A 25,659-nucleotide genomic window follows, 5' to 3' on the forward strand; every position below is an offset into this window, starting at 1 on the left:
TTGACAGATTTTCACCCAGCCAGCAGACAGACAGCTACTCAGGTTTCTGATTGGTACAAACTCTGAGTGTTGGAGCTGGGAACAGACCTTGGAAAGGGGCAGAATGCCTTCCTAACTCCTTTCAGGAAAAAACAGACTGTTGTTTCACCAGACGAGTGGGAAGCCGTGGGCTGAGGTCTCTACCAGTTCTGCCATCCTTATAGTTTAGCAACAATTCCTAGCAGATTTAAGCACGTGGCTGCCTGCCAAATGTGGGTGTGAGAGTTGAGATTTCTTTTCTCCCTTGAATTTTTGTTTTAAAATAAAGGAAGTTGTATTAGAGATTGCTAACCCAATTTGATCCCCTAAACAAGAAATTATACACAGAATCCCTAAGTTCGTATATAAACTATCGAAACCTGAAATTTTATCAGCACTGTAGGCAAATGCAAGGTATTGCTGTTGCCCTGGCTTCTCTCTCACTCCACACCTGACTTTGGGAAGCGAAGATTTGAGCATCCACCTTGGGCAGCCTGGGCTTAATGACTCCAAGATGGCAGCCTCACCCACAGGTCAATCTCATGTTGACACATCAACATCAAAATGTACCTCCACCCAGGTTCGGATCCTGGGCGCACACCGACCACCACTTGTCCGGCCATGCTGAAGCCGCGTCCCACATACAGAAACTAGCAGGATGTGCAACTATGACATACAACTATCTACTGGGGCTTTGGGGGAAAAAAAAGGAGGAGGATTGACAATAGATTTTAGCTGAGAGCCGGTCTTCCTCAAAAAAAAAAACAAAAACAAAAACAAAGTGTACCTCCAGTGTGCCCCTCCAGGCCCCAAGGTAGCGTGTGAATGAACTGAGGGTGTTACCTGTTTGATTCCAGAAATGGGTCAAGTTTAAGAGAGACTTTGATAATTTCAAGACTCAATGTATTCCCTGGGAAATGAAGATCAAGGACATTGAAAGTGAGTATTTTGGTGGCACTGTTTTTAGTTGGTTTACTGAAGAGTTTTCCATGGGCTTGGATTGTGTTCTTGGCAGCTGGTTAGATTATTTCATAAATTCTGTTGCATCAGAAAAAACGAATGGGCTTTGGACTAGTCACACCAAGATTAACATTGTGTTTCTTCACTTTCTGATGGTGGGAGCTAAGGCAGATTGGTTAACTCTACAGAACCTCAGGTTATTTATCTGGAAAAAGAAAATGGAGATCAGGATGTCCATTCCACGGACTGATGCAAAACTTAAATCCATCACAGACACAAAGTGCTCAGTAGTGTTAACTTCCTCCTTCTGCAGTACTTATGTTTCACCATCTTTTCTCTCTTGAGGTCATTTCGGTTCTTCAGTGGCATCATATTTCATCTTTCTCCGATGGATGTATGGAGTTAACCTCGTCCTTTTTGGCTTAATATTTGGTCTAGTCATAATCCCAGAGGTAAGAAAAGAACTTCCTATATCTTTGGATAGTGTTGAGGCTTATCATGACCACCATCTTCCTTTATGTTAATAAAATACTCTCTGTTTTAAAGAGAATCAGTCATTCATTTAAAATTCTATACTCACATTAATTGCCCAGATAGTTCAGTACAAAGAATGGAAACAAAATAGTTGTGTTTCTGAATTGAGATGGATCCTACATTTTTCTACTTTTCATTTTACTTTAAGATCATTTGAGAGTTAATATCTCAGTGAATTTTTTTCTTTTACCCTGAAAAAAAAAAAAGGAATAGAATGCATTATATCATAATTTATTACCAAAAAACCTTACATTTGAATAGTGCTCCTCAGTATTCTCCCAGATATAATCTTATTATGGATGTAGGTAAATCCTTCCATATAGATGAGTAATTGAGAGACAAAAAAGGAATAAGCGACTTGTGCAAAGTTACACAATAAGTTTGTGGTGAATGGGATCCCAGGTCTCCAGAGTGTTGGCCTGGGGTCTTTTCGAAGGGTGCCTGGGGTCTACTAAGTGCTGAGCACACTAATTATTACAGTCCTGCCTGAACCGCTTATTGATGGTGCTGGATACACCAGTGGATTTACTTCAACAGCTTTTAGGGTAACAATATATCTTCATTTAGTATTTTCTTCCTTCCAGGTTTATTAATTAGTTCTATGATACCTTAGCGATCCCTATTTTATTATAAATGGTTCCATGAGCATATTGGAGTCCTTTCTAGCTGTAATCACATCCTTGGAAAACTTTTCTGCACATCTATTTTTCAAATTGAAAAAACTGAAATTGAAAGACTTCCACAGAATGTGAATTAAATCAGATTAGTTGGAAGAGGTTGATGGTGTATTATAATAGCGCTTGGTAGCAAAGGAGTGTTACATTATTTATTAAACCATTGAATTCTTTTCTGCATTACCTAAAAAGTGTACTTAAATATGTCATTAACTAGCTTTTATACTCCTTTATATTCATACGTAGAAATCAAGGGTTATGAGTCCACTTAGTTTTACGTATATTCTTAAGCCATTATCTCTCTCCAACCTAGAGATAAGGATTTTAAACTTCCTGGTAAGTGTGTGCAAATGCTCTTGCACCAAGTCTGGTTCTCCCCATAGGGAAAATATTGTCAGAAGCTAACTAGAAGTTTCACTTCTCCCTTCCATAGCCAAGGAAGTGTGAGTTTTCCCCAGTAGCCACTGGATTTATTTCCATGAGAAGAGAGTATATTTAAATGTTGTAGGCCTATGAGACATGGCTGAAATTGTGCTAGACAGTGGTCCAGGAAGGCAGTCTTTTTGGGAAGTTGAATAATTTTAAGGATACTCAGTTTTTTTCTTTAAGGAAACATTAAATTTTATATAATTTATGTAAATTGATATAATTTATAAATATTTCATATCAGGAGGGACATTTGTTTGAAACAATGACAGCTTAGTGATTGGTGCATTCCAATGAAGCAGCCAAAACCTGAACTGTCCAGGCAAGAGTGCCTTGACTTGGTTGGATGATGACTGGGAAAGCCAAATTGGAGTAGGGTGGCAGACGGGAGAGAGAGAGACAGAGAGAGAGTCAGAGAGGGCTGGCTAGAATGAGGAGCCCTGGGCCCGGAGGAGGGACCGCTAAGGGAGAAAGAGAGGCAAAGACCAGTTAAGAGCCTGTTGCAGTAGCTCTGTCCCAGATCAAGTTATTATCAGTGGGAATGGGTTAAAAGAGAGGAATTAGAGAGAAGTAGAACAGACGAGGCTTAATGACAGGTTGGATAACAGCAGGTGAGGATGTGGGGCATCCCAAGATGCCTTCCTGTTTAGGATAGTGGGAAACTGGCCACCTGGGAATCAGACACATCCAAACTCACTGCAAACAGAGTGGAGGAGGTGCCCTGTTGGTCAAAGACGTGAATAACTTCAGGGCCCCAGGGTTTTTAGCATAAGCCTGATGATCTTATATTCCCATGGCTCATGGATGTTTTAAAGCTAACCACGGTGAATCAGAGGATCTGGGAATAAGAATATTAGAAGTGCTCAAATGTTGGGCAACTTTAACAGAATTTCTCCTCATACTCATCTTTCTTTGCCACAAACCCTCAATACTATTTTAATGGAATTAAACAGCTCTGAATGCTAGAATGAATCTTGTTCAGCTTTAATGACAATTGCCTGCACAGCCCAGGATGCCTTCGTGACCACTGGGGAGCCCTCAGTTTTATGCTGCAGGAGCTGGCTATCAAGGCTGTACTGGATGACGAGTTCATGTACTTCTCGTCTCAACACTGGCTGCATGTGAAAATCAATGGAGAGTTTTAAAAAAATACCACGTCCTAGGCCCACCCCAATCACTTGAATATGAATCTCTGAGAGTGTGGCCTTGGTATCCCTATTTTAAAAGCTCCTGTGGTAGGCAGACATCTAAGATTTCCCCCAATGACTCCCACCTCCTGGTATCATGCCCTTGTATAATCCCCTCCTGTTGAGTATAGGCTAGACCTAGTGACTCACTTTTAACAAATAGAGTATAACTAAAGTTGCAGGCTGTCGCTTACATGACTAGGTTATAAAAGACTATGACTTCCGTCTTGCTGGCATTCTCTCTCGATTCCCTTCTTGGCTTGCATGCTTTGGAATCAGATCCTTCCGCAGCCAGACCTTCAGATGAGACCAAAGCCCTGGCAGACACCTTGATGGCAGCCTGTGAGAGACTCTGAAGCAGAGGACCCAGCTAAACCATACCCAGATTCCTGACCCACAGAAATTGTGAGATAATAAATGTGGTTGTTTTAAGCTGCTGTGTTAGGATAATTTGTTATACAACAATAGGTGACTCATACAGCTCCCCAGGTGATTCTAATATGCAGCCAGGGTTGATAATTGCTGGTATACATTAATTAATTAGATTAAATAATTCTTAAAAATACCTTGTAAGCTCTGCTGTGGGGTTCACATAAACAGCATTCAGTCAGTAAGCCTCATATTGATACTTCCTCTAAAAATTACTATTAAAATATTTCAGACCTATGGAAAGGTATAAAGAATGAGTCCATTTGCCTACCACTAAGTTTAAAAATAAAAATTACATATACACTAATGACTTCTAACTACTTCTCCCCAATCGTATTACCTACATAACCCTTACATGTAATATTCTTCTGAATTTTCCATTTCAGTTTACATTTTAAAATGTATTGGCTTAAAGTTAAATACAGTAGTTTCTTGTTTTTTAAAATCACTTGTGCATCTGAAGTTATATTCCCTTTTGCATTACAGTGTAATTTTTTCCTTTCATTTATATTAAAGATGTGTCTCTTTTCGTTATTTTCTTAAACAACTTTGGCTTTGTTGATTCTCTCTGATATGTCTTTTTTTTAATTCAGGTGTTTTAGGGGAGCATAACTTACATACTGTAAAATTCACTCTTTTTAGATGTATAGTTCAATGAGTTTTCACAAATAGATTCACAGTTGGTAACCATCTGGTTAAATACTATTTAGTAAATAAATATATTTTTACAGTCAGTAACCATCACCACAACTGAGTTATAGAATATTTCCATCATCTCAAAAAGAGTTCCCTTGTGCCCCCTTTGCAAGCAATTTTCTCTCCTTACCTTCAGCCCTTGAAAAGCAGTAATCTGATTTCTGTCCCTAAAGTTTTGCCTTTTCCAGAATATCATATAAATAGAATCATGCAGTATGTAGCTTTTGTGTCTGGCTTCTTTCACTTAGCACAATGTCTTTGAGATTCATTCACTTTGTTGCATGTATCAATAGTCTGTTCCTTTATTGCTGAGCAATATTCCATTGTGTGGATGTACCACAGTTTGTTATTCACCAGTTTATGGACATTTGGGTTGTTCCCAGTTTGGGGCTATTATCAATAAAGCTACTGTAAACATTCACATTCAGGTCTTTGTCTTATGTATCTTCATCTTCTATATCATTAATTTCTACTCTTACCATTTCTTTCCTGCTAAGTTCTTTGTTTTTTTTTTTTTTTTTTTAAAGATTTTTTTATTTATTTATTTTTCCCCCAAAGCCCCAGTAGATAGTTGTATGTCGTAGTTGCACATCCATTCTAGTTGCTGTATGTGGGACGCGGCCTCAGCATGGCCGGAGAAGCGGTGCGTCGGTGCTCGCCCGGGATCCGAACCCGGGCCGCCAGCAGCGGAGCGCGAGCACTTAACCGCTAAGCCACGGGGCCGGCCCCCTGCTAAGTTCTTTGGATTTGTATTAACTAATACAATCTCTTGCTGTGTAACAAAAATTCCCCAAAATTTTTTTGCTGAATACAACAAACATTTATTACCTCACAGTGTCCATGGATCTGGAGGTACACACCCAGAGTGTTAAAGACCTGGTATTCTGTTTCTTAAACTAGGTAGTGGATACACAGAGGTTAATTTTCTTTTAATTATGATCAACTCTACAAATATGAGATAGATAGATAGATATACTATTTTATATATAACATATTTCCCAATAAGAATAAAAAGTTAAAAACAAAAAGAAATGAGGGAATTACCTAAAAATGATGAACCTATAAATTAAAAAACAAAAGTAATGTTACATTAAATGGTCAAATACTAAATGCTGTGTTACCAAAAATCAAGAGCAACATGGTATGCTCCTATCCCCACTACTTTTAAACATTATTTTGAAATTTCTACCTAATGCAATAAGTCAAGAAAATTAAACTTATACATTTTGTACAAAAGAGAATACAAAATTATTTCAGTTTGCAGGTGATATTATTGCACACCCCAAAAGTCCCAATGAGTCTACCAAAAGTTACTTGAATTAATGAAAGTATATTGAGAGGGCTGGTAGTCATTTTAAATAAACAAACATCAGTAGCATTTTCCACACTCTCAATATCCAGTTTGAAAGGAAATTTGAAATTCTCAAACTCACAATAGCAATAAATCTATAAAATAACATAATAAATTTAACAAATTAGAAGATTTCTATGGGGAACACTATAAAGCACTATAGGACAAAAATACAACTGAATAAACAGGAGGACACATTCTTGGAAGGGGAAACTTAATATCATTAAAAAATGTCAGAGGCTGGCCCCATGGCCTAGTGGTTAAGTTCAGCTCACTCCACTTCGGTGGCCCAGGTTCAGTTCCCGGACGTGGACCTACACCACTCATTGGTGGCCATGCTGTGGCGGCAACCCACATACAAGATGGAGGAAGACTGGCACAGACGTAAGCTCAGAGCAAATCTTCTTCAAGCAAAAAGAGGAAGATTGGCAACAGATTTTAACTCAGGAAGAGTCTTTCTCAGCAAAAAAAAAAAAAAAGATAATATTTCAAGTAAATAACACAATAATTCAGTAATAAAAAAGAAAAGTCAATCCTTCCCAAATTGATATGTAAATTTAATATGATTCTGATTTTTTTTGTAATTAAGGATGCAAATAAAGGCATATATATATAAGGGTATTAATAATAGAATTATGTATACATGAAGAACCAGAAATACTCTAATGTCCAACAAGAGGGGATTTGTTAAGTAAGTTTATGGTACATACACGTGATTAGATATTTTGAAGTCATTTTATTTTGAGAAATACCATATGACATAGGGAATTGGTCATAAAATAATATTAAGCTAAATAACCAGACTAAAATATATATAAAACTCAGAAACAACTGAAAGGAAATACGTAAATATCTAATAGTCATTATCTTTGGGATGTGGAGGTTACATGTAATTTTTTAAATGCTCCTCTGTACTTTTTCACATTTTCTATAATGAATATGTGATACTTTTAAAATCAGGAAAGTGATGAATGTTACTTACAGAAGAAATGGATGTGTCCTGCTCTGAGAAAGAAAGTATGTAACCCAGCATATGAATGTCTCCATGTGTTTGTATTTCCTCCACGGATAATTGTGTCGTTCTGTCCCTACACAAGGTGCTGATGGGCATGCCTTATGGAAGTATACCCAGAAAGACAGTACCTCGGGCTGAGCAAGAAAAAGCCATGGATTTTTCCGTCCTTTGGGATTTTGAGGTACCATTGTGAACATGCCTATGTGATACCAAGCAAGGGCTCCATCTGCTCGATACAAGATAAAAGGCCAAGCAGGTGGTGTGGGAAAAACTTTAATAAGCGATAAGCTAGCGTATCGGAAGATGGTGGACTACTGTCCTAAAAAAACCCATCTTAAAAGGAAACTGATTTGGAAGTGACTCACATAAGGCAAACAGGGTTCAGAAGGGGGCTCAAAATGTCAGGTGATGGATGACCTCTCCATAGCGGATCTGGGCACCTCTCCATAGTGGATCTGCTGAATGCCACATTCCTGAGGAATCCAAGAAAACCTCAGTTACTTCCTTATCTGGGACAGAAGGAACGGTTTGGGCAGAGGACAAGTTATTCTTTCTATCGGTTAAGATTAGCTTGTCTACATGCAGTTCTAAGCGTTTTTCCAAAGCACATTGTGAGAATAAGACAGGGAGGGGAGCATGTGGCCTTGGCGCTGAAGTTCTAAGAGCCCTCTGCGCAGGAGTGACTGTCTTCCATATTTCTTCATGGGCCTCATGTGCAAATTCGTGGGTGGGGGAGTTCTATGTGTTGCATGCAGTACATCTTTAGTCTGTGACGTGTGAAGCTTACAACTGGTCATTGTAGCTTCTCAGTGCTCCTGTGAGATGCTTAGTCAGGCAGAGGGCTGTCAGCAAGTTACTCTCTTGTCAGCGGTCCTCCTGCTGTTCTGCAAGGCAAGCTCAGAAACTTTGGTTACTTTTTTCCTCATGTTAACCTTGTGGGTACAGGCACAGTTTCTTCCTAATCCAGGGAAACTTTAACTCCTTCATCCTCGGTTTCAAATGCACTTCCATTTTGTGATTGTGAGCCCTAAAGATTGCTTGGATAAGTTTGAAATGTTACACTGAAATATTGAAAAACCAGTGCTTTAATCAAATAGGATCCCAGCATTATGTAAAATGAGCTAGCCAACCACATCTCTCAGCAGTCCTCCTGGGTCCCCTTCATGAGTCTTTTCTCCAGGCACACACTCTGAGGATGTGAGTCCCCCACGAGGCCAATGGTCCCCTCATTCTGCCAGCTCTACGTATGGTGATCTTAGAGTATGGTTTCTCTCTCCATACCCACATTAACACCCCAGGTCTATCACCACTCCAGCCTTTCCCCAAGTGTCACATGGCATCTTCAAGTGAATGTCCTACCTGCTCCTCAAATTCAACATCTATCCAAGCAAACTCACGTCTCCTTTCCCATCTCCTTTACTGGAACCATCGCTCATCCAATCATTCAAGTCTGAAACCTGAGAGTCATCCTACACTTCTCCCTCCTCCTCACCACCACCCCCCTCTTCCAGTCAGCCACTAAGTCTGAGCCTACTTACTAAATATTTCTTGAATAGGTTTCCTTTTCTCCATCCCGCTTACCTCTCCTTCGAATAACACCCCCACCATACCAGGACTGTCAGAATCTTCTACCTCTGCTTCCTGTCTTGGCTTGGCTCCTAAAATCTCCATTCCCTCTGCTGCCAGAGTGATCTTTCTAAGATACAAACCTGACCCTGTCACTCCCCTACCTCCGATATTCCTTTATTCCTATTCCCAAATGGAATAAAATCCGATGTTCTTATTTGGATTTCCAAAAGAACTGTTCGTGACCTGGCTGCTCCCTACTTCTCCAGTCCATGTCTATCTAAGACTTCACACTTTATGCCCCAATATTACCAAGTTTGGGGGAAGACCCTGAATAAAAGACACACTTTAGTGCCTCCCTGCCTTTGGTCAGGGTCTTATGCCTGGAACACCTCTCCCTCCTTTTGGAATCCCTACGCCCCCATGCCTTGGGGGGGCTTGGTCTGCAGCTCCAAGGAGTTCCTGAGGCTGCGAGGCCTGGCTGAGGTGGTTCAAGCAACAGGTCATTGCTGCCGCCATCTTTCACTCTCATGGTCAGATTCAAGACCCCTCAGAAATGTGTGAAAGTGAGTTGGAGTATTTTTCCAAGTCATTGGAACAGGGGTGGTTCCAAATAACTACTCCACTCCTAAGGGTTATATACTACCACTACTACATATTACTGCTAAGGGTTTCCTTTGTTCTTTATTTCACCCAATAACCCCTGATGAAGCATCCTATTTACCCAAAACAAACTGAATTTATTCAACAACAATCCCATTTTATATTCAACAAAGACATATAAGGGCTAAAATTCTAAGCTAATATTACACCTAAAAAGTATACTAATTATACCTAAAGTTAATTATACCTAAAAATCAAAACCAAAACTAGCAGTTTGGGTTAGACTGTGAGACTTATCACATACAGTTTTCTTTAGAAGTTTTGAAATGCTAAGAAAGTTCACAGACTCCCGTCTACTTCCAGAGTGTTAAATTAAGACCCTGCGAATGAGAGGAAAGAATTTGGAGCTATCTATGCATGTGCACGCAGACATACACACACTATCTTATCCCTAATTTTATCCTAAATGTAAACAACACTCTCGTCTCCATCCTGTATCTCTATGCACTCTGTACAGTGGAGAAATAAAGAAATGGAAGAAAAGAAAGAGGGGGAGGTGTGGAGACATGGAGAGACTCTGGAGCAACTGAGGGAAGTGAAGGGAAGGACAAGTATGTCCAGGACTGGTCCTTCCTCCTCTCAGACTCCTGTTAAACCCCTGAGAAAGAAATCCCCAGTAGAATGGACGTGTCTGATGACTGTGTGTGCTGAGCTTACAAAGCCAGAGCGTTTGGGTTTGCTGTCCCGCAGGGCTACATCAAGTATTCTGCTCTCTTCTACGGCTACTACAACAACCAGAGGACCATCGGGTGGCTGAGGTACAGGTTGCCCATGGCTTACTTTATGGTGGGGGTCAGCGTGTTCAGCTATAGCCTGATGATTGTCATTAGATCGTAAGTATGACCATCTCATTTACAGGCTTTTAATTTTCTTCCCACAAACAGCCCACTCCCAGGGTCGCTCTGCACCTACTTACCTTCTTGTAAGGAATTTAGAGAGGAAAGAAGAAAAGACACAAAGCAAATGCAATTGCAAAATGTAGTATAAAAAACATAAACAGGGTAACGTAGGAAGTTCTTGGAAATGGGATATAACTCCTCTAGATGAGGTTGAGAACACTGAGAGTCTGGGGCACAGCATTTTAGACAAAGCAAGAGCATGTGCAAAGGCCCAGAGGCAGCCAATATCCTAGTGAGTTCCAAAAACTGTCAGAAGGCCAGTGTGGCTTGAGGAGGAGCAGGTACCTGGTATGGTAAGGCTGAAGAGGTTTGCAAGACCTGTATCTACTTTCCCCAGAGCTCAGCTTCCGCAGAAGATCTCTTCTCCTCTTCTACAACTGTAGCTTGCATGTGAGAACCCAGCACGGTACTTATAAAGCTATAAACAATAAGCCTAAATGAATATATGTGGCTGTAATTAACCATGATGTCCTCTCTGGCCCCAACTCTACCTGTCTTTTTGGTCAGAAATGACCTTTTAATGTGTCTGTGGTTCTTAATACATATTCTCTAAAGAAAAAATTGGGACTAGTCCAGGAATTGCCTTCTAAGTCAGGGGACCCCAGTCAGTGAAGGCTGGGGGAGTGGGGCACAGTCTTCTTCACATTCCTCACCACCAGGGCCCACCCACCCTTCAGCAAGGCCACAGGGGTCACTTCTTCCAGAAGAGCATGGGTAGCCGTGTCTGCAGGAGAGGAGTGGAGCCCTCTCAAAGCCTGATTGGAACCCTGGAAGCACAGCGTGTGGGCCCAGCTTGGCTTTCTACCTCATCGTCTCAGGGGAGAATGCCGCTGCTCACGAGGGCCTGTCCTGCACGCGACAGTGACCACTATGTGATATGTGGCTGCCCAGCTCTAAGAAGCAAAAGGAAAAAAAAAGCAGAGAGACAGGCTTGGCTTTATTCTTAGCCCTCATGTTATTACGTTTTTTCCTGCTATTATCCCAGATTAGCATAAGGATATAGAATGTTTCCCTGATGAACCAAAAAGCTGACTTAAGCCAACCAAGCTAACCAAGCCCCTGGACAGCACCCCCTCCCGCCCCCCGCCATTGTATCTGATAGAGCCACTGTTTGGAATTCGGTGATTCCCACAGGGCTGAACTCCAGGGAGCACCAAGAGAGGTTGAGCACAGGGAGGATGAAATAGATGGTTAACAAGGCAGGTCCAAGGTACTTCCAACCAAGCTTGCTTAAGAAAACAATGTGAGTGTTGTCTGGTTGTGGTACCAACTGCCTCAGGGCTTATTGGATTTTATATCAGAAAAAAATATACTTCTATCCAAGAAAACAGATGAATTAGAAGGGGATGTTCCTCTGCGAGAATAGAGTTCTAAAACATTTGCAGGTGAGTCAAGCCACCGGAAATCAGATGGCAGGGCAGAAAACGTGGTTAAGTGTCCTGTATCTTGCAGGCCCCTTATTACCCAATGGATACCCTGTGTGCTCACAGGGGACTCTGAGTTTGGGGGGAAGGCACCCTGGCTATCATTAGTCCGATTCAAATCTGTCTTGGCTCGTTCCCTTCTTTGGATGTCTGCTACCTGTGCCCAAGACCAGCTCAGGGTGACGCAGCAGAAACAGGGCAGACATAACAACAGTGGTGTGCGCCCTACAGGATGGCCAGCAACAACCAGGGCAGCACAAGCGAGGGAGAGAGTGATAACTTCACGTTCAGCTTCAAGATGTTCACCAGCTGGGACTACCTGATCGGGAACTCAGAGACGGCTGACAACAAATATGTCTCCATCACCACCAGCTTCAAGGTAGTCACCCTGGGGCAGTCCCCACTTCCTGGGGGAACTTTGGATCCCTCCAGTCATTGGGAGGCTTTTTTCACCTGGGGCATGGGAAATAAGATCCCCAAGTAATCTGTGGCAAGAGCTTTACCAGAGGGATCAGCCTAGCTCTCAAGCCATGAAGAATGTTCATGGCTGGTACCCACTGTCTGTTTCTTCATATGGCAGAGAATCCTGGATGCTGGCACCTGGTCGTGCCTCTTTCCTCGTGGAACTGTTTTCTGCTGGAGGAAGTGAAAGGATCATTTGGGACAGCAGTTCTCAACCTTTTATGCATGTTTTGATCACCTAAGGAGCTTTAAAAACCTCTGGGCTCCACGCCCAGAGATTCTGGTGTAATTGGTCTGGGGCAGGATTCTAGCATTGTTTTTTTTTTTTAAGCTCCCCAAGTGATTAGAAGGAGTCGAGAATCCTCATTTTGTGATGTGGGAATAAAGGAATCAACTAAGAGTGCAGCTCTACACTTAATTATCTCATTAATTTGTTCACAAAAGAGTGGCCTAAAGAATATAACATAAAAACAAACCGGAGGGTAAGCAAACGAATGAAGGCAGAAGCTGGTACACTGAAGCACTGCACATCTAATTTTTTCCTCCATGACTGTAAAATCATTCAGAGCTCTTGATAGTTCAATATTTCTCCTATCTGATCAGTCAGACTTTCTTTCCCCCAGGACGTGGCAGAGGGCAGATTTACATTGCAGCTGTGCTTGGTTGTCTGGTCGTCTTCCCTCTCCTCTCTCCTTGCCCTCCCTGGGAGGAGAAGTGGGCTCCTGCCCACTGACTTGTGGCTACAGATGGCAGGTACACCCACCAGAGACAGGGCTTGGGCTCAGCAGCTCACTACATGGGTTTCATGAGCCCCAGAGTCCAGTTGGCTTGGCAGAGTGTGGAAGTGGGAGCTGACTCCTTCCCTTCTCCTTCTCACAGCAGTGGGGAGCTTCTGGAGGAGCATCCAAGGGCAGAGTGGAGGTCAGTGAGGCTTTGACTCTTCCTCCAGAGACAAAGTCAAAGCCTATGAATCACTTTGAACATCTGGGAAGGAGAAGGCTTCTCCTCTGAGTCTATTAAAAACCAAGATTATACATTCACATAACAGAGCACATGCTGTGAGAACTCTGTGCGTTAATATATATTAACTGCCTGATGAGTTACTTAAAGCTGAACCTGAACACAGTAACTGTTAATTGATTGGCAAACTCTCCTTCCATGTACTTTGGTGTTGGGGAGACCTCATTTTCCATCCTGGCTCTGCCATATACTATTTGTGTCTTCATAGAGTTACTGATGTAGGATACAAAGCTAATAATAAAAAAATCCATTGTATTTTTATATACTAGCAGCAAACAATTAAAAATAATTTTTAATTCCATTTACAATAAAACTGCGTAAATTACAAAGAACTTCTAGGAATAGATTTAACCAAAAAAAAAAAAAAGTGCAAGACTGCTACACCAAAAAGTACAAAACATTGCTGAAAGAAATTAAGAAATTCTAAATAAATGGAAAGAGATACTATGCTCATGGATTAGAACAGAGGTCAGCAAACTCAGGCCCAGGGTCCAAATCCAGCCTGCTGCCTACTTTTGTAAGTAAGATTTTATTAAAACAAAGCCACGCCCATTTATTTATATATTCTCTATGGTTGCTTTCATGCTACAATGGCATAGCTGAGTACTTGTGTGAGAGACCACATGGCATGCAAAGCCAAAAAGATTTACTGTCTGGCTTTTTACAGAACAAATTTGGCCATAACTTTTTTTTTAGAAAAAGCCAGTCCCTGGATTAGAAGACTCAATATTGTTAAACTTCAGTTTTAATCTATTTGATCTATAGATTTAAAACAATGCCAGTCAGTTACTGAAATGTCTCTGAGCCTTGGTATCTGTAATGTGGGTAATAATAGTAACCACTCTATTGGTTTGTTGTTGAGATTAAGAGGGATATGCATGGCAAGTGTTTGGCACCACATCTGGTGCACAGTATGTATTCAAGAAATCTAAGCTTTTGTCATTACATGAACCAAAATAACAGTATCAACAAAATATATTTTCTTAAAGAAAAGAACTAATTCTCCCTAGCACAACAATGCTTTGCACCACCCACTCTGCATTATTTCATGTATGTAAATAGAGAAAGTAGTCATCTCAGGAGCCCAGCGACAGTGAATCCTATTGGTTCCTGGCCTGTCATTATTCACATCTCATTTTCACACATCAAGGAATCAATAGTGGATGAACAAGAGAGTAACAAAGAAGAAAATATCCACCTGACAAGATTTCTCCGTGTCCTGGCCAACTTTCTGGTCATCTGCTGTTTGTGTGGAAGTGGGTACCTTATTTACTTTGTGGTGAAGCGATCCCAGGAATTCTCCAAAATGCAGAACGTCAGCTGGTATGAAAGGAATGAGGTAAGGAGGGCATCTCTGCTGAAGTGAATACTGTGGGCAAATCCTGAAATTATACTGATTCCTATGCCATTCAACTGAATTATTGAAAGTCTGGGTTATAGGACTTGTTTTAAAAAGTGAAATTACATCCCTTTCCAGTCAAGTAGTATGAACATCTTGAAGACAGAGTCACCTGTTATTAGACTTTTGTAGCTAGATAAAGCTGGATTTAATTAGCATGTCAGTCAACTGGATAGCTAGTTGTCTTAACACCAATCACTGAAAAGATGATCCATTTCCTCACAGCTCTACAGTACCATATATCATACATCAAGTGTCTATTATTGTGTGGATGTGATTCTGAGCTCTCTTTTCTATTCCATTAGTCTATTTGTCTGTTCCTGCATTAATAACACATAGTCCAATGAACTATGGCTTTATAGTGAGTTCTCTCATTGAGATCCATAATAAAACACATTACAGTTTTATTGTGATTATATTGAATCCATAAATCTCTTTTGGGAATTTGACATCTGTGGTAGTTGGAAAAAGGGCTACAAATTCTTCCCATCCTTGTATGCACATTTCTTTGCAATGTAGTTTTCCAGTTCCTCCCATGAAGAGGTGGAATTTGTTTCCCTATCTCTTGATTCCAGCTGGGCTTGGCCATGTGACTTGCTTTAGCCAATTGGACAGTAGCAACTGTGATACAAGCAGACTTGGAAAGTGCTTGTGTATCAGGACTTGCCTTCCTGGGAACCCTGAGACCTCCACCATGTGAACAATCCCAGGCTAGCCTGCTGAATGATGAGAAACACATAGCCCAGTTATCTCATCACCGTAGGTAATAGCCAGTCAACCACCAGATAGGTGAATGAAGCCGTCAACCATCAGCTGACCATAGATTCATGAATGAATCCAGGTGAGACCAGCAGAAGAACGACCTAGCTAAGCCCAGAAAAAAATGCTGACCCACAGAATCATGAGCTAAATAAATTAAATAATCAGAAAAAATCTATCTCCCCCCACAAAGCAAGAAAGGATAGAAAAAGAAATATGGAACCAATAGGACAAATACAAAGCACAAAATCAGATAGATTTAAATCTAAATATGTCAGTGATTACAATAAATGTAAATGGATTCAAGCTGCAGTTTAAAGGCAAAAATAATCAGACCAAATTTTTAAAAGCTACATGCTATTTACAATTAACTCATCAGGTCACTAAGCTATGAGAGAGATACAAAAGATGCCCAAGGTGAATTCTGCCCTGAAGTGATTGCAGTTTCCTTAGGCAGCAGGCTTGACAAGAATAAACCAAAGCACAAACAGCAGTAGGCAAGAATAACGTGATCAAATAAGATGTTTTGGGCTACGGATATGTAGCAGGTGGAAATGTTCATGTGAGCTGGAAAGATGGGGGATTTTGTGTCAAAGGCAGGAATTAGGCTGAGCATTAGACAAACGTATAAAAAAGAGCAGTGGTGGATGTGGTGCAGTGATGGCTCTTGAGGTGGGAAGAACTGTATGAGCAGGTGTGGAGGTGTGATGGTGATAGGAGGCCAAGCCAATGATCAGCGTGAGAGAGTGGGGGAGTCAGGACCAGAAATGTTGACCAAGCTGCAATTTGGTCAGCAATGCAAGGATTTTCTCTTCACTGAGTGAGCAGTTTAGTTGTAGAGAGAAAGTTCTCCTTTGATCAGGTTCAGATATACAAGTCAGATTCTCCCCAAATCAGCACCAAAATTGAGTGCTTACCACTTACCAGGCTCTGGGCTAGTAGATTTATGTCCATTATCTCTTCTGACTCTCACAATAAGGACTGTCATCGCCATTTTATATGTGAAGAAATAAGAAGCTCAGAGAAGTTATACAACTTTTCCTAAGTTACAAAGCTAGCAAGTGATAGAGCTGGGGCTCAAACCCAGACAGCTGACTCCAAATGCCACCCTCTTAACCACATCCCTCTGCTGTTAGTTCCCTTCTGTGATCTGAGCTGCCTGTCTTCCATACTCCTGAGATGAGGGCTATCAGGGTAACTGCTGCCTGGCTTACAGCTTTTACAGAACACAAAGCACTGTCCCATATGTTAACTCATTTACTTCTCAAAGAAAGTTCCCTATTTTTATCAATACCAACAGCAACAATCATGATAGCAACTAGTTGCAGAGCAACTATGATGCATGGAACATATACTGACTCTTTCAAGCATGTTGGTGCCTTAGCCAGGGTCACACAGCAAGTTGTGGAGACCCCAGGGCATCGCCAGGGGCAGAGGAGGAGACATCAGGGAGATGGAGATGCATAGCCCTGGGGGTGCAGGGATGATGGCCAAGCAAGTGATACCGATGACACAAGAAACCCAGGCTTTCCTGATTTCTCAGGTAGAGATCGTGATGTCCCTGCTTGGGATGTTTTGTCCCCCTCTGTTTGAAACCATTGCTGCCCTGGAGAATTACCACCCGCGCATTGGACTGAAGTGGCAGCTGGGACGCATCTTTGCGCTCTTCCTGGGGAACCTCTACACGTTTCTCTTGGCCCTAATGGATGATGTCCGCCTCAAGGTAAAGACCACAACTCCCCCCAGTTCCTGCTGCCCACCAAATTTCCTTTTTAAAATATAATAATTTCCTTATGTATAATTTACATTAATTAAAGAATTTTTAGAAAGTTCAAAAAAGTAAAGGAAGAAAAAATACCCCCATAATCCTATGACCCAAAGACAACCGTTGTTAACATTTTGCTGCAGTTCTTTACTGTATTTTTCTTAGGCTGTCTTTTTTCACGTCATCTACACATCATTTGGTACCCTTAATATTTTACCTGCTGCCTTTCCCATATTGTTTCATAGCTGCCCTGAATGTTTACCAGCCGAGTAAGTGTCCATTGAGGTGATATGTCATGGTTGACTTAACCTTTCACCACTGCTCAGCAGACAGTTATGGAACACCCACTTATGTCATGCCCTGAGGCATGACACAGTCCTTTTCCAAGAGTGTTAACTCTCTGGGCCAGGAGACAGCTCATTCATTACAGCATGCTGCAGGATATGATTCAATGGGGGCAAACCCAGGGCAGCATGGCAGTGCATAGGACGGGCTCCAGAATCCCCCTGGGGAAGCTATGCAGACATTGGAAAAAGCAGAGGAAACAGCTGGTGCAAGCAGGGAACTGCAGGATGGCTGAACAATGGAGTGGAGGGGAAGAAGTGAAAAATGAGACTGGGGGCAGGGCCAGAAGATGACACTCCTCTTCCCCACCCCTCCCTCTTTGTTATTGAGCTGCATGAACTTTTTCCTGAAGTTAACAGGAAACTATTGGAAGGTTCTAAGCATGGAAGTAACTGAATCTGGCCCTTTCCTGCCCTTCCACCCTCATCTCTGGCTTCCCTCCTGCTGCGGTAGACTGTTCCGCTCTCCTGAGCCTCACATTTCCTCCATGGGGCAAAATTCTTTCTTCCCTCTCTCTCCATCCTTCTCCCCATATGTGACTGGTTGACCAGTCCTGCCTCCAGAAAGTCTTCTGTGGCCCCCATTGTCTGATGTGGTTGTTCCTCTGTTCCAGGGAAAATTTCTCACAGCTCTCATCACTCTGTTCTGTGACTACCTGTCTGTTCATTTCTGTCACTTACTGGACTGTGAACTTTCTGAGGGAAGCCCCATCTCTCTTGTTTACTTCTATATCACTGCTGCCTTATTTGCCCAGGATAGACCTGAATAAATTATTCTCAAAAGAAGAATGAATGATTGGATGGATGGATGGACAGATGGATAATAACTTAGTGAAGATAATTTCATGGAAAAGACCCAAGGACTTCAGCTAATTGCCCGCTTCTCCTGTATAGATTGAAAGACTGGTGAGGGCATTTCTGGAGAGACTTTGTTGAGGGGTAGGGCAGAGGCTAGGTGGTAGGATTATGGTAAATGCTGGCTTTAATTGTTGTTCCTGTGGCCAATGGTTGGCCCATGCCTGGCTCCTTCCAACACCACATCTCCATCTTCCATTCTAGCTTTCTAATGAAGAGACAATAAAGAATATCACTCACTGGACTCTGTTTAACTATTACAACTCCTCGGGTTGGAACGAGAGTGTCCCCCGGCCACCCCTGCACCCTGCGGATGTGCCCCGGGGTTCTTGCTGGGAGACAGCCGTGGGCATTGTGAGTAGTTATGCTCTCCTGAAAAGGTGATTCCTATTCTCAGTTCTTTGTTATTCCTTCCTTGATGTTTCCATTTTTAAGCCACCAAAATGTCCATCCAGTATTTCTTAGGAAAGTTCTACCTTTTTACTTCCCATTTTTTTTCAGTGTCCCACATATTTCTCTCTATGCTCCATTCATCAATCTAATACCGCTTGGATTTATTTAGAACTTTACTGCAGATTTCACTGAAAGCCTGAAGTTCTCCACCTGGAAATCATGAATAAATACTCCTAAAAATTGGATGAAGGATTTTGTGTGTATATGCATTTATGCATTCTTCTGTAAAGAGAATTAATTAGAATCTCAAAAATTAAAAACTATCATTTCCCATTATCCACTTTCACTACCGTTCCTGTGGCTTGCACAGTGTGGACTTCAAAGCCTAGTGTTCTTTGCCTTCCCAGGGAGAAACTTGAAGTATTCACGGGTCACACAGGGATCAGCTGCCTTCTATCCCTCAACTCCATCTCTTTGCATGGGGTTTCTATTCATCTGACACCCCACTGAGATGCAGAGGTTGTCACTTTTACACAGGTCCCCTGAAGAATCACTCACCTAGAGCATTAGGCAACAGTGTTTTTAACTGAGGATAATGAAATATCACAGAGGAGGGCATTACATCACACAATCCATCAAACACTGCCTTCAAGTCCCTGTGGAGAAAATATCTGCTCTTTCCCAGGGGTCCTGGGCCTTTTCTCCCCAATTCCTTCAGGGAGGGCTCAGACTCACCATTTGTCTCCTCCAGCTCAGATTCCTTCATACTCTTCAAATCCTCGTTATCTTTAATGGGCAGAGCAACTCAGCTTCCCCAGCTCCTGCATTTCTAAACCACCACAGTGTGTAACAGAAAGATTCTTTAAGTCAATAAAACTCATCCTCTTTGGAAGGCAGAAGAGAGTTCATCACCTACGTGATTCCTTCGGAATATTCTGGTATAGAATTTCTCATTTCCTGCCTCACATCCTTGGAAGGCATCTCTCTTGCCCTCCTCCCTGAATGTTCATCACTGTTCCCATTACTGATTAAATCTTGCTTCTTTCTGAGCTTATTGGTAATGATGAGTTTGAGGTGTTATGTCCTGCTTATCTATATCCTTCACTACCTCCACTGCATGCCCCAGAGCGTCACCTTGCACAGAAGTGGAGACCTGAAACATATTGGCTTGTCTTTTACTTAGGAGCATTAGCTGGAATTCTTATCGAAAAATAACCCTGAAAACTCATCAGCTGTTCATCCAGAAAACATTTATTAATCATCTTGGAGGATACAAAAATGAGTAAAGCAGACCCTGTGCCCCACTAGGACCTCCAAGGGGGAATGATGTGATTAAAGGTTGTGATGATGTCTGGCAGATCTTTTCAATTTTCCCCCAAAAAAATTCATAAATTATATATACACTCTGAAGCAGAAAAAGCTTTGCTGCTTTGCTTTTGGCTCTTCTGCCGTGTGCTTCTGTGAAAAAAACTTCGTTATTTTATCTATATACCAAGAAAAAAAATCCAATTAGCAGGAGGTGAAGAAAGCTGGCCGTTATCCCCAGTGACAATGGTCAAATTCAGTCTTAGCTGGGGCAGCTGGCACTTTGGAGCAGGTGGGGGAAGCAAGGAGTGAGCCTTCAGACCCTTTATCTGTGCAATAGTGCAGATAACTACCAAGTATTGGGCATTGCCAATGTGCCAGGCAATTTGCATACATAACCACTAAGCTTCCCAATAACCCTGCAAGGTTTATAGCTTTATTAGCTTCAAGAGGTTCAGAGATTATTCCAAAGCAATACAATTAGTAACCTGTAGAACTGGGACCTAAATTAAGCATTTTCCAAAGCCTGGGGTTGTTTCTCTGCACCATCACTCTGCCACCAAGAAGCAGAAGGTCAGAGAGAAGAATTCAGGTGGGTGGGGGAGAGTTTGCGTGGCTGCAGTCAGTTGGGAGAAGTGGACACGGTTGAACCCTGACCACCCCTTTTTCTGTGTCCCTCTCTGCAGGAATTCATGAGGCTGACGGTGTCCGACATGCTGGTAACGTACATCACCATCCTGGTGGGGGACTTCTTGCGGGCTTGTTTTGTCCGGTTCATGAACTACTGCTGGTGCTGGGACCTGGAGGCTGGATTCGTAGGTCACCGTTTCACAGACATTCCACAGAAAGGCATTTCAACCATCCTCTTTGATCTAGTCAGATGCATTCTTGTGCATTTCTTTAGATACTTAATGCCAGTCTCTGCTTTGTGAAGTAGTAAAGTATTCCATCTGTATTTCCTTTAAAGGTCCTATTTGCCTTCTTAGAGGAAAGTGTGCTTTTTACCATGTGACTTACTAATGTGACTAACAACGTGACATTCTTATCTGGGAAATGGAGCCGTTTGGCCTTGGGAAAGGTGGCCACACTCTTCAGTGCTGAGCAGATGGTTGGGTATAGAAATGCCAAGGTAGCATCAGCTCTCATTAGGGAAGGCAAAGAACACTAGACTTTGAAGTCCACACTGTGCAAGCCACAGGAACGATAGGGAAAATGGATAAGGGGAAATGGTAATATTTAATTTTTGAGACTCTAATGAAATCCTGGAGCGGGGGAGGGCAGATGTGGATGTGACTGTTTCGGAAAGTCCTGGAACACATCAAGAATACAGTACCCATGGGGCCAGCCCCATGGCTTAGCAGTTAAGTGCCTGCACTCCGCTACTGGCGGCCCGGGTTCGGATCCCAGGCGCGGACTGATGCACCACTTGTCCGGCCATGCTGAGGCCGTGTCCCACATACAGCAACTAGAAGGATGTGCAACTATGACATACAACTATCTACTGGGGCTTTGGGGAGAAAAGGGGGGAAAAAAAGGAGGAGGATTGGCAATAGATGTTAGCTCAGGGCCGGTCTTCCTCAGCAAAAAGAGGAGGATTGGCATGGATGTTAGCTCAGGGCTGATCTTCCTCACGAAAAAAAAAAAAAAAAAAAGAATACAGTACCTGTTGGTACTGTCTTTGGATTATGCTTTGAGAGACCTCTTAAGCATATTCCCTCTACCTGGGGAATAAGGGGCTCTTATTCCCTCCACCTGGGATGCTCCTCGTCCCCACCTACCTGAGAAAGTGCTCATTGTAAATGTGAGTCATTTCCTCTCTGTAGTGGCCGTCTATGATCTGGTGGAAACTCTGGTCTCATTTGTCCTGTGTGTGTGTCTTCCACAACATCTCACTTTCCGGCCCAGTAGTCACTGGTGTGGGGGTTGGAGGAGGACCTCCCCTTAACTGAGCTCCATGCCTTATTTACCTATGTCATCCCCATCCTGGCCTGCAGCAAGGTACCTGGCCCAGGTAAGGGCCCCAGTACAGGTTTCTGTCATATTTTTTTCTTTTAGTCACCAGCCACAGTTTTACACAGCCTACTCAACTCATCCTCAGCAGCAAGGAAAATGTCATAATCTTATCTGAGAACAAGGATGCAAGACCCTTTGGCTCAAAGAGGATGGCATCTTTAATAGAAAGACATAACATTGCTAAGATGTCATTGCCCTCAAATTAATTTATAAGTTCAACAAGATCTCAAAATAACACCAAAGTTCATTTAAAAAAATAAGCACACGGAAAGAGCCAGGAATATTTTTAAGACAGCAAAATTAAAGGGACTAGACCTACTTTTATATTAAAACATTATGAAGCTATAACAACTAAAACTGGTACTAGGGAAGAGACAAACTTATCAATGGAACAGACTAGAAAATCCAGAAATAGGTACAATCTATGTGGAAATTTAGTTTATGATGAAGGGAGTCTTTCAAACCAGTGGGAAAAAGGACGATTATATAACAAATGGTCGAGACAATTGGTTAACCGTCAAAGGGGGAACTGTATCTCTCACTCATTTCACCTAAGTAAATAAATTGGAGGTGAATCAAAGTTTTAAACATCAAAAAATGAAATCATAAATTTCTAAAAGTATGTATAAACTTATAATCTTGGGATGAGGAAGATTTTTCTAAGCGGGACACAAAACCCAGCAGATAAATAGTTTTTTAAAATCACTTAAAATGTTAAGTTTTAAATTCCCAAGATATAACCCTCGTGTAATTGGATTAGGTGTGTTTTCTCCTTCAATCCATGCTTGTCTGACCTTCTTTCTCTCTCTCCTAATTTCTCATTCCTGCTTCTCTCATTCCGATCACTCTATCTTCATTTCTGGAAGACAAATTGGGAAGTCGGTTATAAGGTCCCCAACTCCCTGGCACTCACAAACTTTGTGTTCTTTCAAATATTTGACAAATCTCCAAAACTCTGAAAATCAGACCAAGGCTGAAAATATGAATCTGACTGAGCTTTCTTTTCCATAAACTGCTCTCAGGCTAGAGGAAGATGGCAAGGAGAAAAGAAAATTAGAGGAGTGATTTATTTATTTTTGTTTGTTTGTTTTTAAAGCTTTCTTTTCATTTGACTCCTCATTTAATTATTTGCATTTCAATATTTATTGTAGTTACTCCTTGGTGATAATTTTAGGGCATATTTCTTTTTTTTTTTTTTTGGTGAAGAAAACTGGCTCTGAGCTAACATCCATTGCCAATCCTCCTCTTTTTGCTGAGGAAGATTAGCTCTGAGGTAACATCTGTGCCCATCTTCCTCTATTTTGTATGTGGGACGCCTGCCACAGCATGGCTTGATGGGCAGTGCATAGGTCTACGCCTGGGATCTGAACCCATGAACCTCAGCACACATTTCTGATTAAAGCAGTGATAAAATATTCTCTTAGGGGCCACATCCTCCCAAGAATGCACTGTCAGCCTGCAGGCCCTAAAAGGTAAAAATTCTCACTTCTTTAATTGAAAAAGACATTGAAAAAAGTTTCAACTTTGAGAACTTCAAAACTTTTCTTACAAGTTGAAAACATGTTAAAGAAACAGAACTCTGAATCTAAGGTTCCTCTCTAATCACCAGAGTAGGTTCTTTGAGATGGAGTGGGCCTAGCTTGACCAGTTGGCTGGTGTGGGGTCTGGCTGACACCACCTAAATGCTTCCTTCCTCTCTCTCTCCATCTCTCAATCTCTCTCTGCAGCCCTCATATGCTGAGTTTGATATTAGTGGAAATGTGCTTGGTTTGATCTTCAACCAAGGAATGATCTGGTGAGTTATCCATTTCGTCTGGAGATCACCTCATTTGGGGAGTCAAAAAACTGGAATCCCAGGCTTTGCCTCTCAACTAGCTGGGGAGAGGTTGGACAAATCCTCCAGCCTCTCTGAGCACCCTTCTTTCATGTGAAAATTAGAGGGTAGGACTGGATGAGAACCAGCACAATGTCTGGCCCACTCATGTGCTACCATGGATGTAGAGAGGGAAGGAGATAGAGAGAGAAGGAAAAACGGAAGGAAGAGGGAGTAGAGAGGGAATAAGGAAGAAAGGAAAAAGTGGGGAGGGAAGGAAGGAGGAGAAAGAAAGGGGGGGAAGGAGGAGGGAAAGAAGAGGAAAGAAGAAGAAGGGAGGGAGAAAAAGGAAGGAGAGAGGAGGGAGGTAAATGAACTAAGGAACTTACTCCTCTGAGAAGAGAGTTAGAGGAGGCTGCACAACTTCAGCCAAAGACTTTCAAGATGCCAAGGGCTCACTGCAAGCCAATGTCCAATTCTCCTAATAGAAAGACTTCAAATACTTTTTTGAGCAGCAATGCTGTTTTAGGGAGACCATGGAGAAACAAACAGGAGGCCATGTAATTTGCTAGATGCCTGGTGGTGTGCCAGTAGTGCTCCGAGTGTCTCCCTCTCCTGAGGAATGGATGCCTATGGCTTGGTGATAAATGTCCCGATTAGATGGGAGGCCCCTTCCCCTGGGAGAGAAAGCAGCAAGGCCTCATGCCCCTAACCCATCAATCCCACTTCCTTCTATCATCCTTCCCTGGCCTCTCCTGCTGCTGGGCCAACCAGGTGTGTGGTTTCTGCCCCTCCAGGATGGGCTCCTTCTATGCTCCGGGACTGGTGGGCATCAACGTGCTGCGCCTGCTGACCTCCATGTACTTCCAGTGCTGGGCAGTGATGAGCAGCAACGTCCCCCACGAACGCGTGTTCAAAGCCTCGCGATCCAACAACTTCTACATGGGCCTCCTGCTGCTGGTGCTCTTCCTCAGCCTCTTGCCGGTGGCCTACACCATCATGTCCCTCCCGCCCTCCTTTGATTGCGGGCCGTTCAGGTGCACCGTCTTGGTTGCATGGGAGCAGCTCCTCTCCCAGGGCAGTCTACTCAGAGAGCTCTGGCTAGAATTCCAGTTCTGGTTTCATGTCGGCCTACAAAAGGCCATGAAGCTTGGGCAAATCATCAGTGCTGTTCAATAGAGTTGTCTGCAAAGATGGAAATGTTCTATGTCTGCACAATCCAATATGGTAGCCACTAGCCACCAGCCATGTGGCTATTGATCACTTGAAATGAGGACCGAGAAACTGAATTTCTAATCTCACTTAATTTTAATTAATTTTAATTTAAATAACCACACATGGCTAATGGCTACCATATGAGACATCATAGATCTAGCCTTTTAACATGAGTAGTCTACTGCCCTGGGTTACCTTACCATAGGATGAGTAACAGGAGAAGATGAAATGACTATACATTTACAAGTGCCATTCAAGTGAAGCAGCTACTGAGACTCTTAACTGAATCCCCACACTCTGTGGAGCGTTTGCCAGCACTGTGGGTTCAGGGTATTAATCAGACTAATTTAGGAGACCAGACATTGTATAAAGAGACAAATAACTATATAAAGAGGTAGATTGAGAAGTAACGTGTATCTACTACTCTCTTTCCAAATGTGAGAACTTCTAAAAACAATACCCCATCTCTACTCC

The 25,659-nt window shown here is 42.2% G+C and overlaps 1 protein-coding gene across 1 annotated transcript in view; it reads left to right on the forward strand.

Moving 5' to 3' along the window:
- TMC2 (transmembrane channel like 2) overlaps positions 1–25,659 on the forward strand; it is a 74,573-nt gene that overhangs the window by 34,008 nt on the left and 14,906 nt on the right. Inside the window, exons 6-16 of the mRNA XM_004433835.3 lie at positions 876–957; positions 1,324–1,430; positions 7,373–7,471; positions 10,210–10,352; positions 12,074–12,221; positions 14,475–14,663; positions 17,026–17,205; positions 18,651–18,800; positions 20,831–20,959; positions 23,885–23,952; positions 24,768–25,007. Coding sequence (XP_004433892.2) covers positions 876–957; positions 1,324–1,430; positions 7,373–7,471; positions 10,210–10,352; positions 12,074–12,221; positions 14,475–14,663; positions 17,026–17,205; positions 18,651–18,800; positions 20,831–20,959; positions 23,885–23,952; positions 24,768–25,007 — 1,535 coding nt within the window. The remainder of the gene's footprint in view (positions 1–875; positions 958–1,323; positions 1,431–7,372; positions 7,472–10,209; positions 10,353–12,073; positions 12,222–14,474; positions 14,664–17,025; positions 17,206–18,650; positions 18,801–20,830; positions 20,960–23,884; positions 23,953–24,767; positions 25,008–25,659) is intronic.

This window comes from Ceratotherium simum, chromosome 21 (genome assembly GCF_057802395.1).
Source record: "Ceratotherium simum simum isolate JZ-2026a chromosome 21, ASM5780239v1, whole genome shotgun sequence".
NCBI lineage: Eukaryota > Metazoa > Chordata > Mammalia > Perissodactyla > Rhinocerotidae > Ceratotherium > Ceratotherium simum.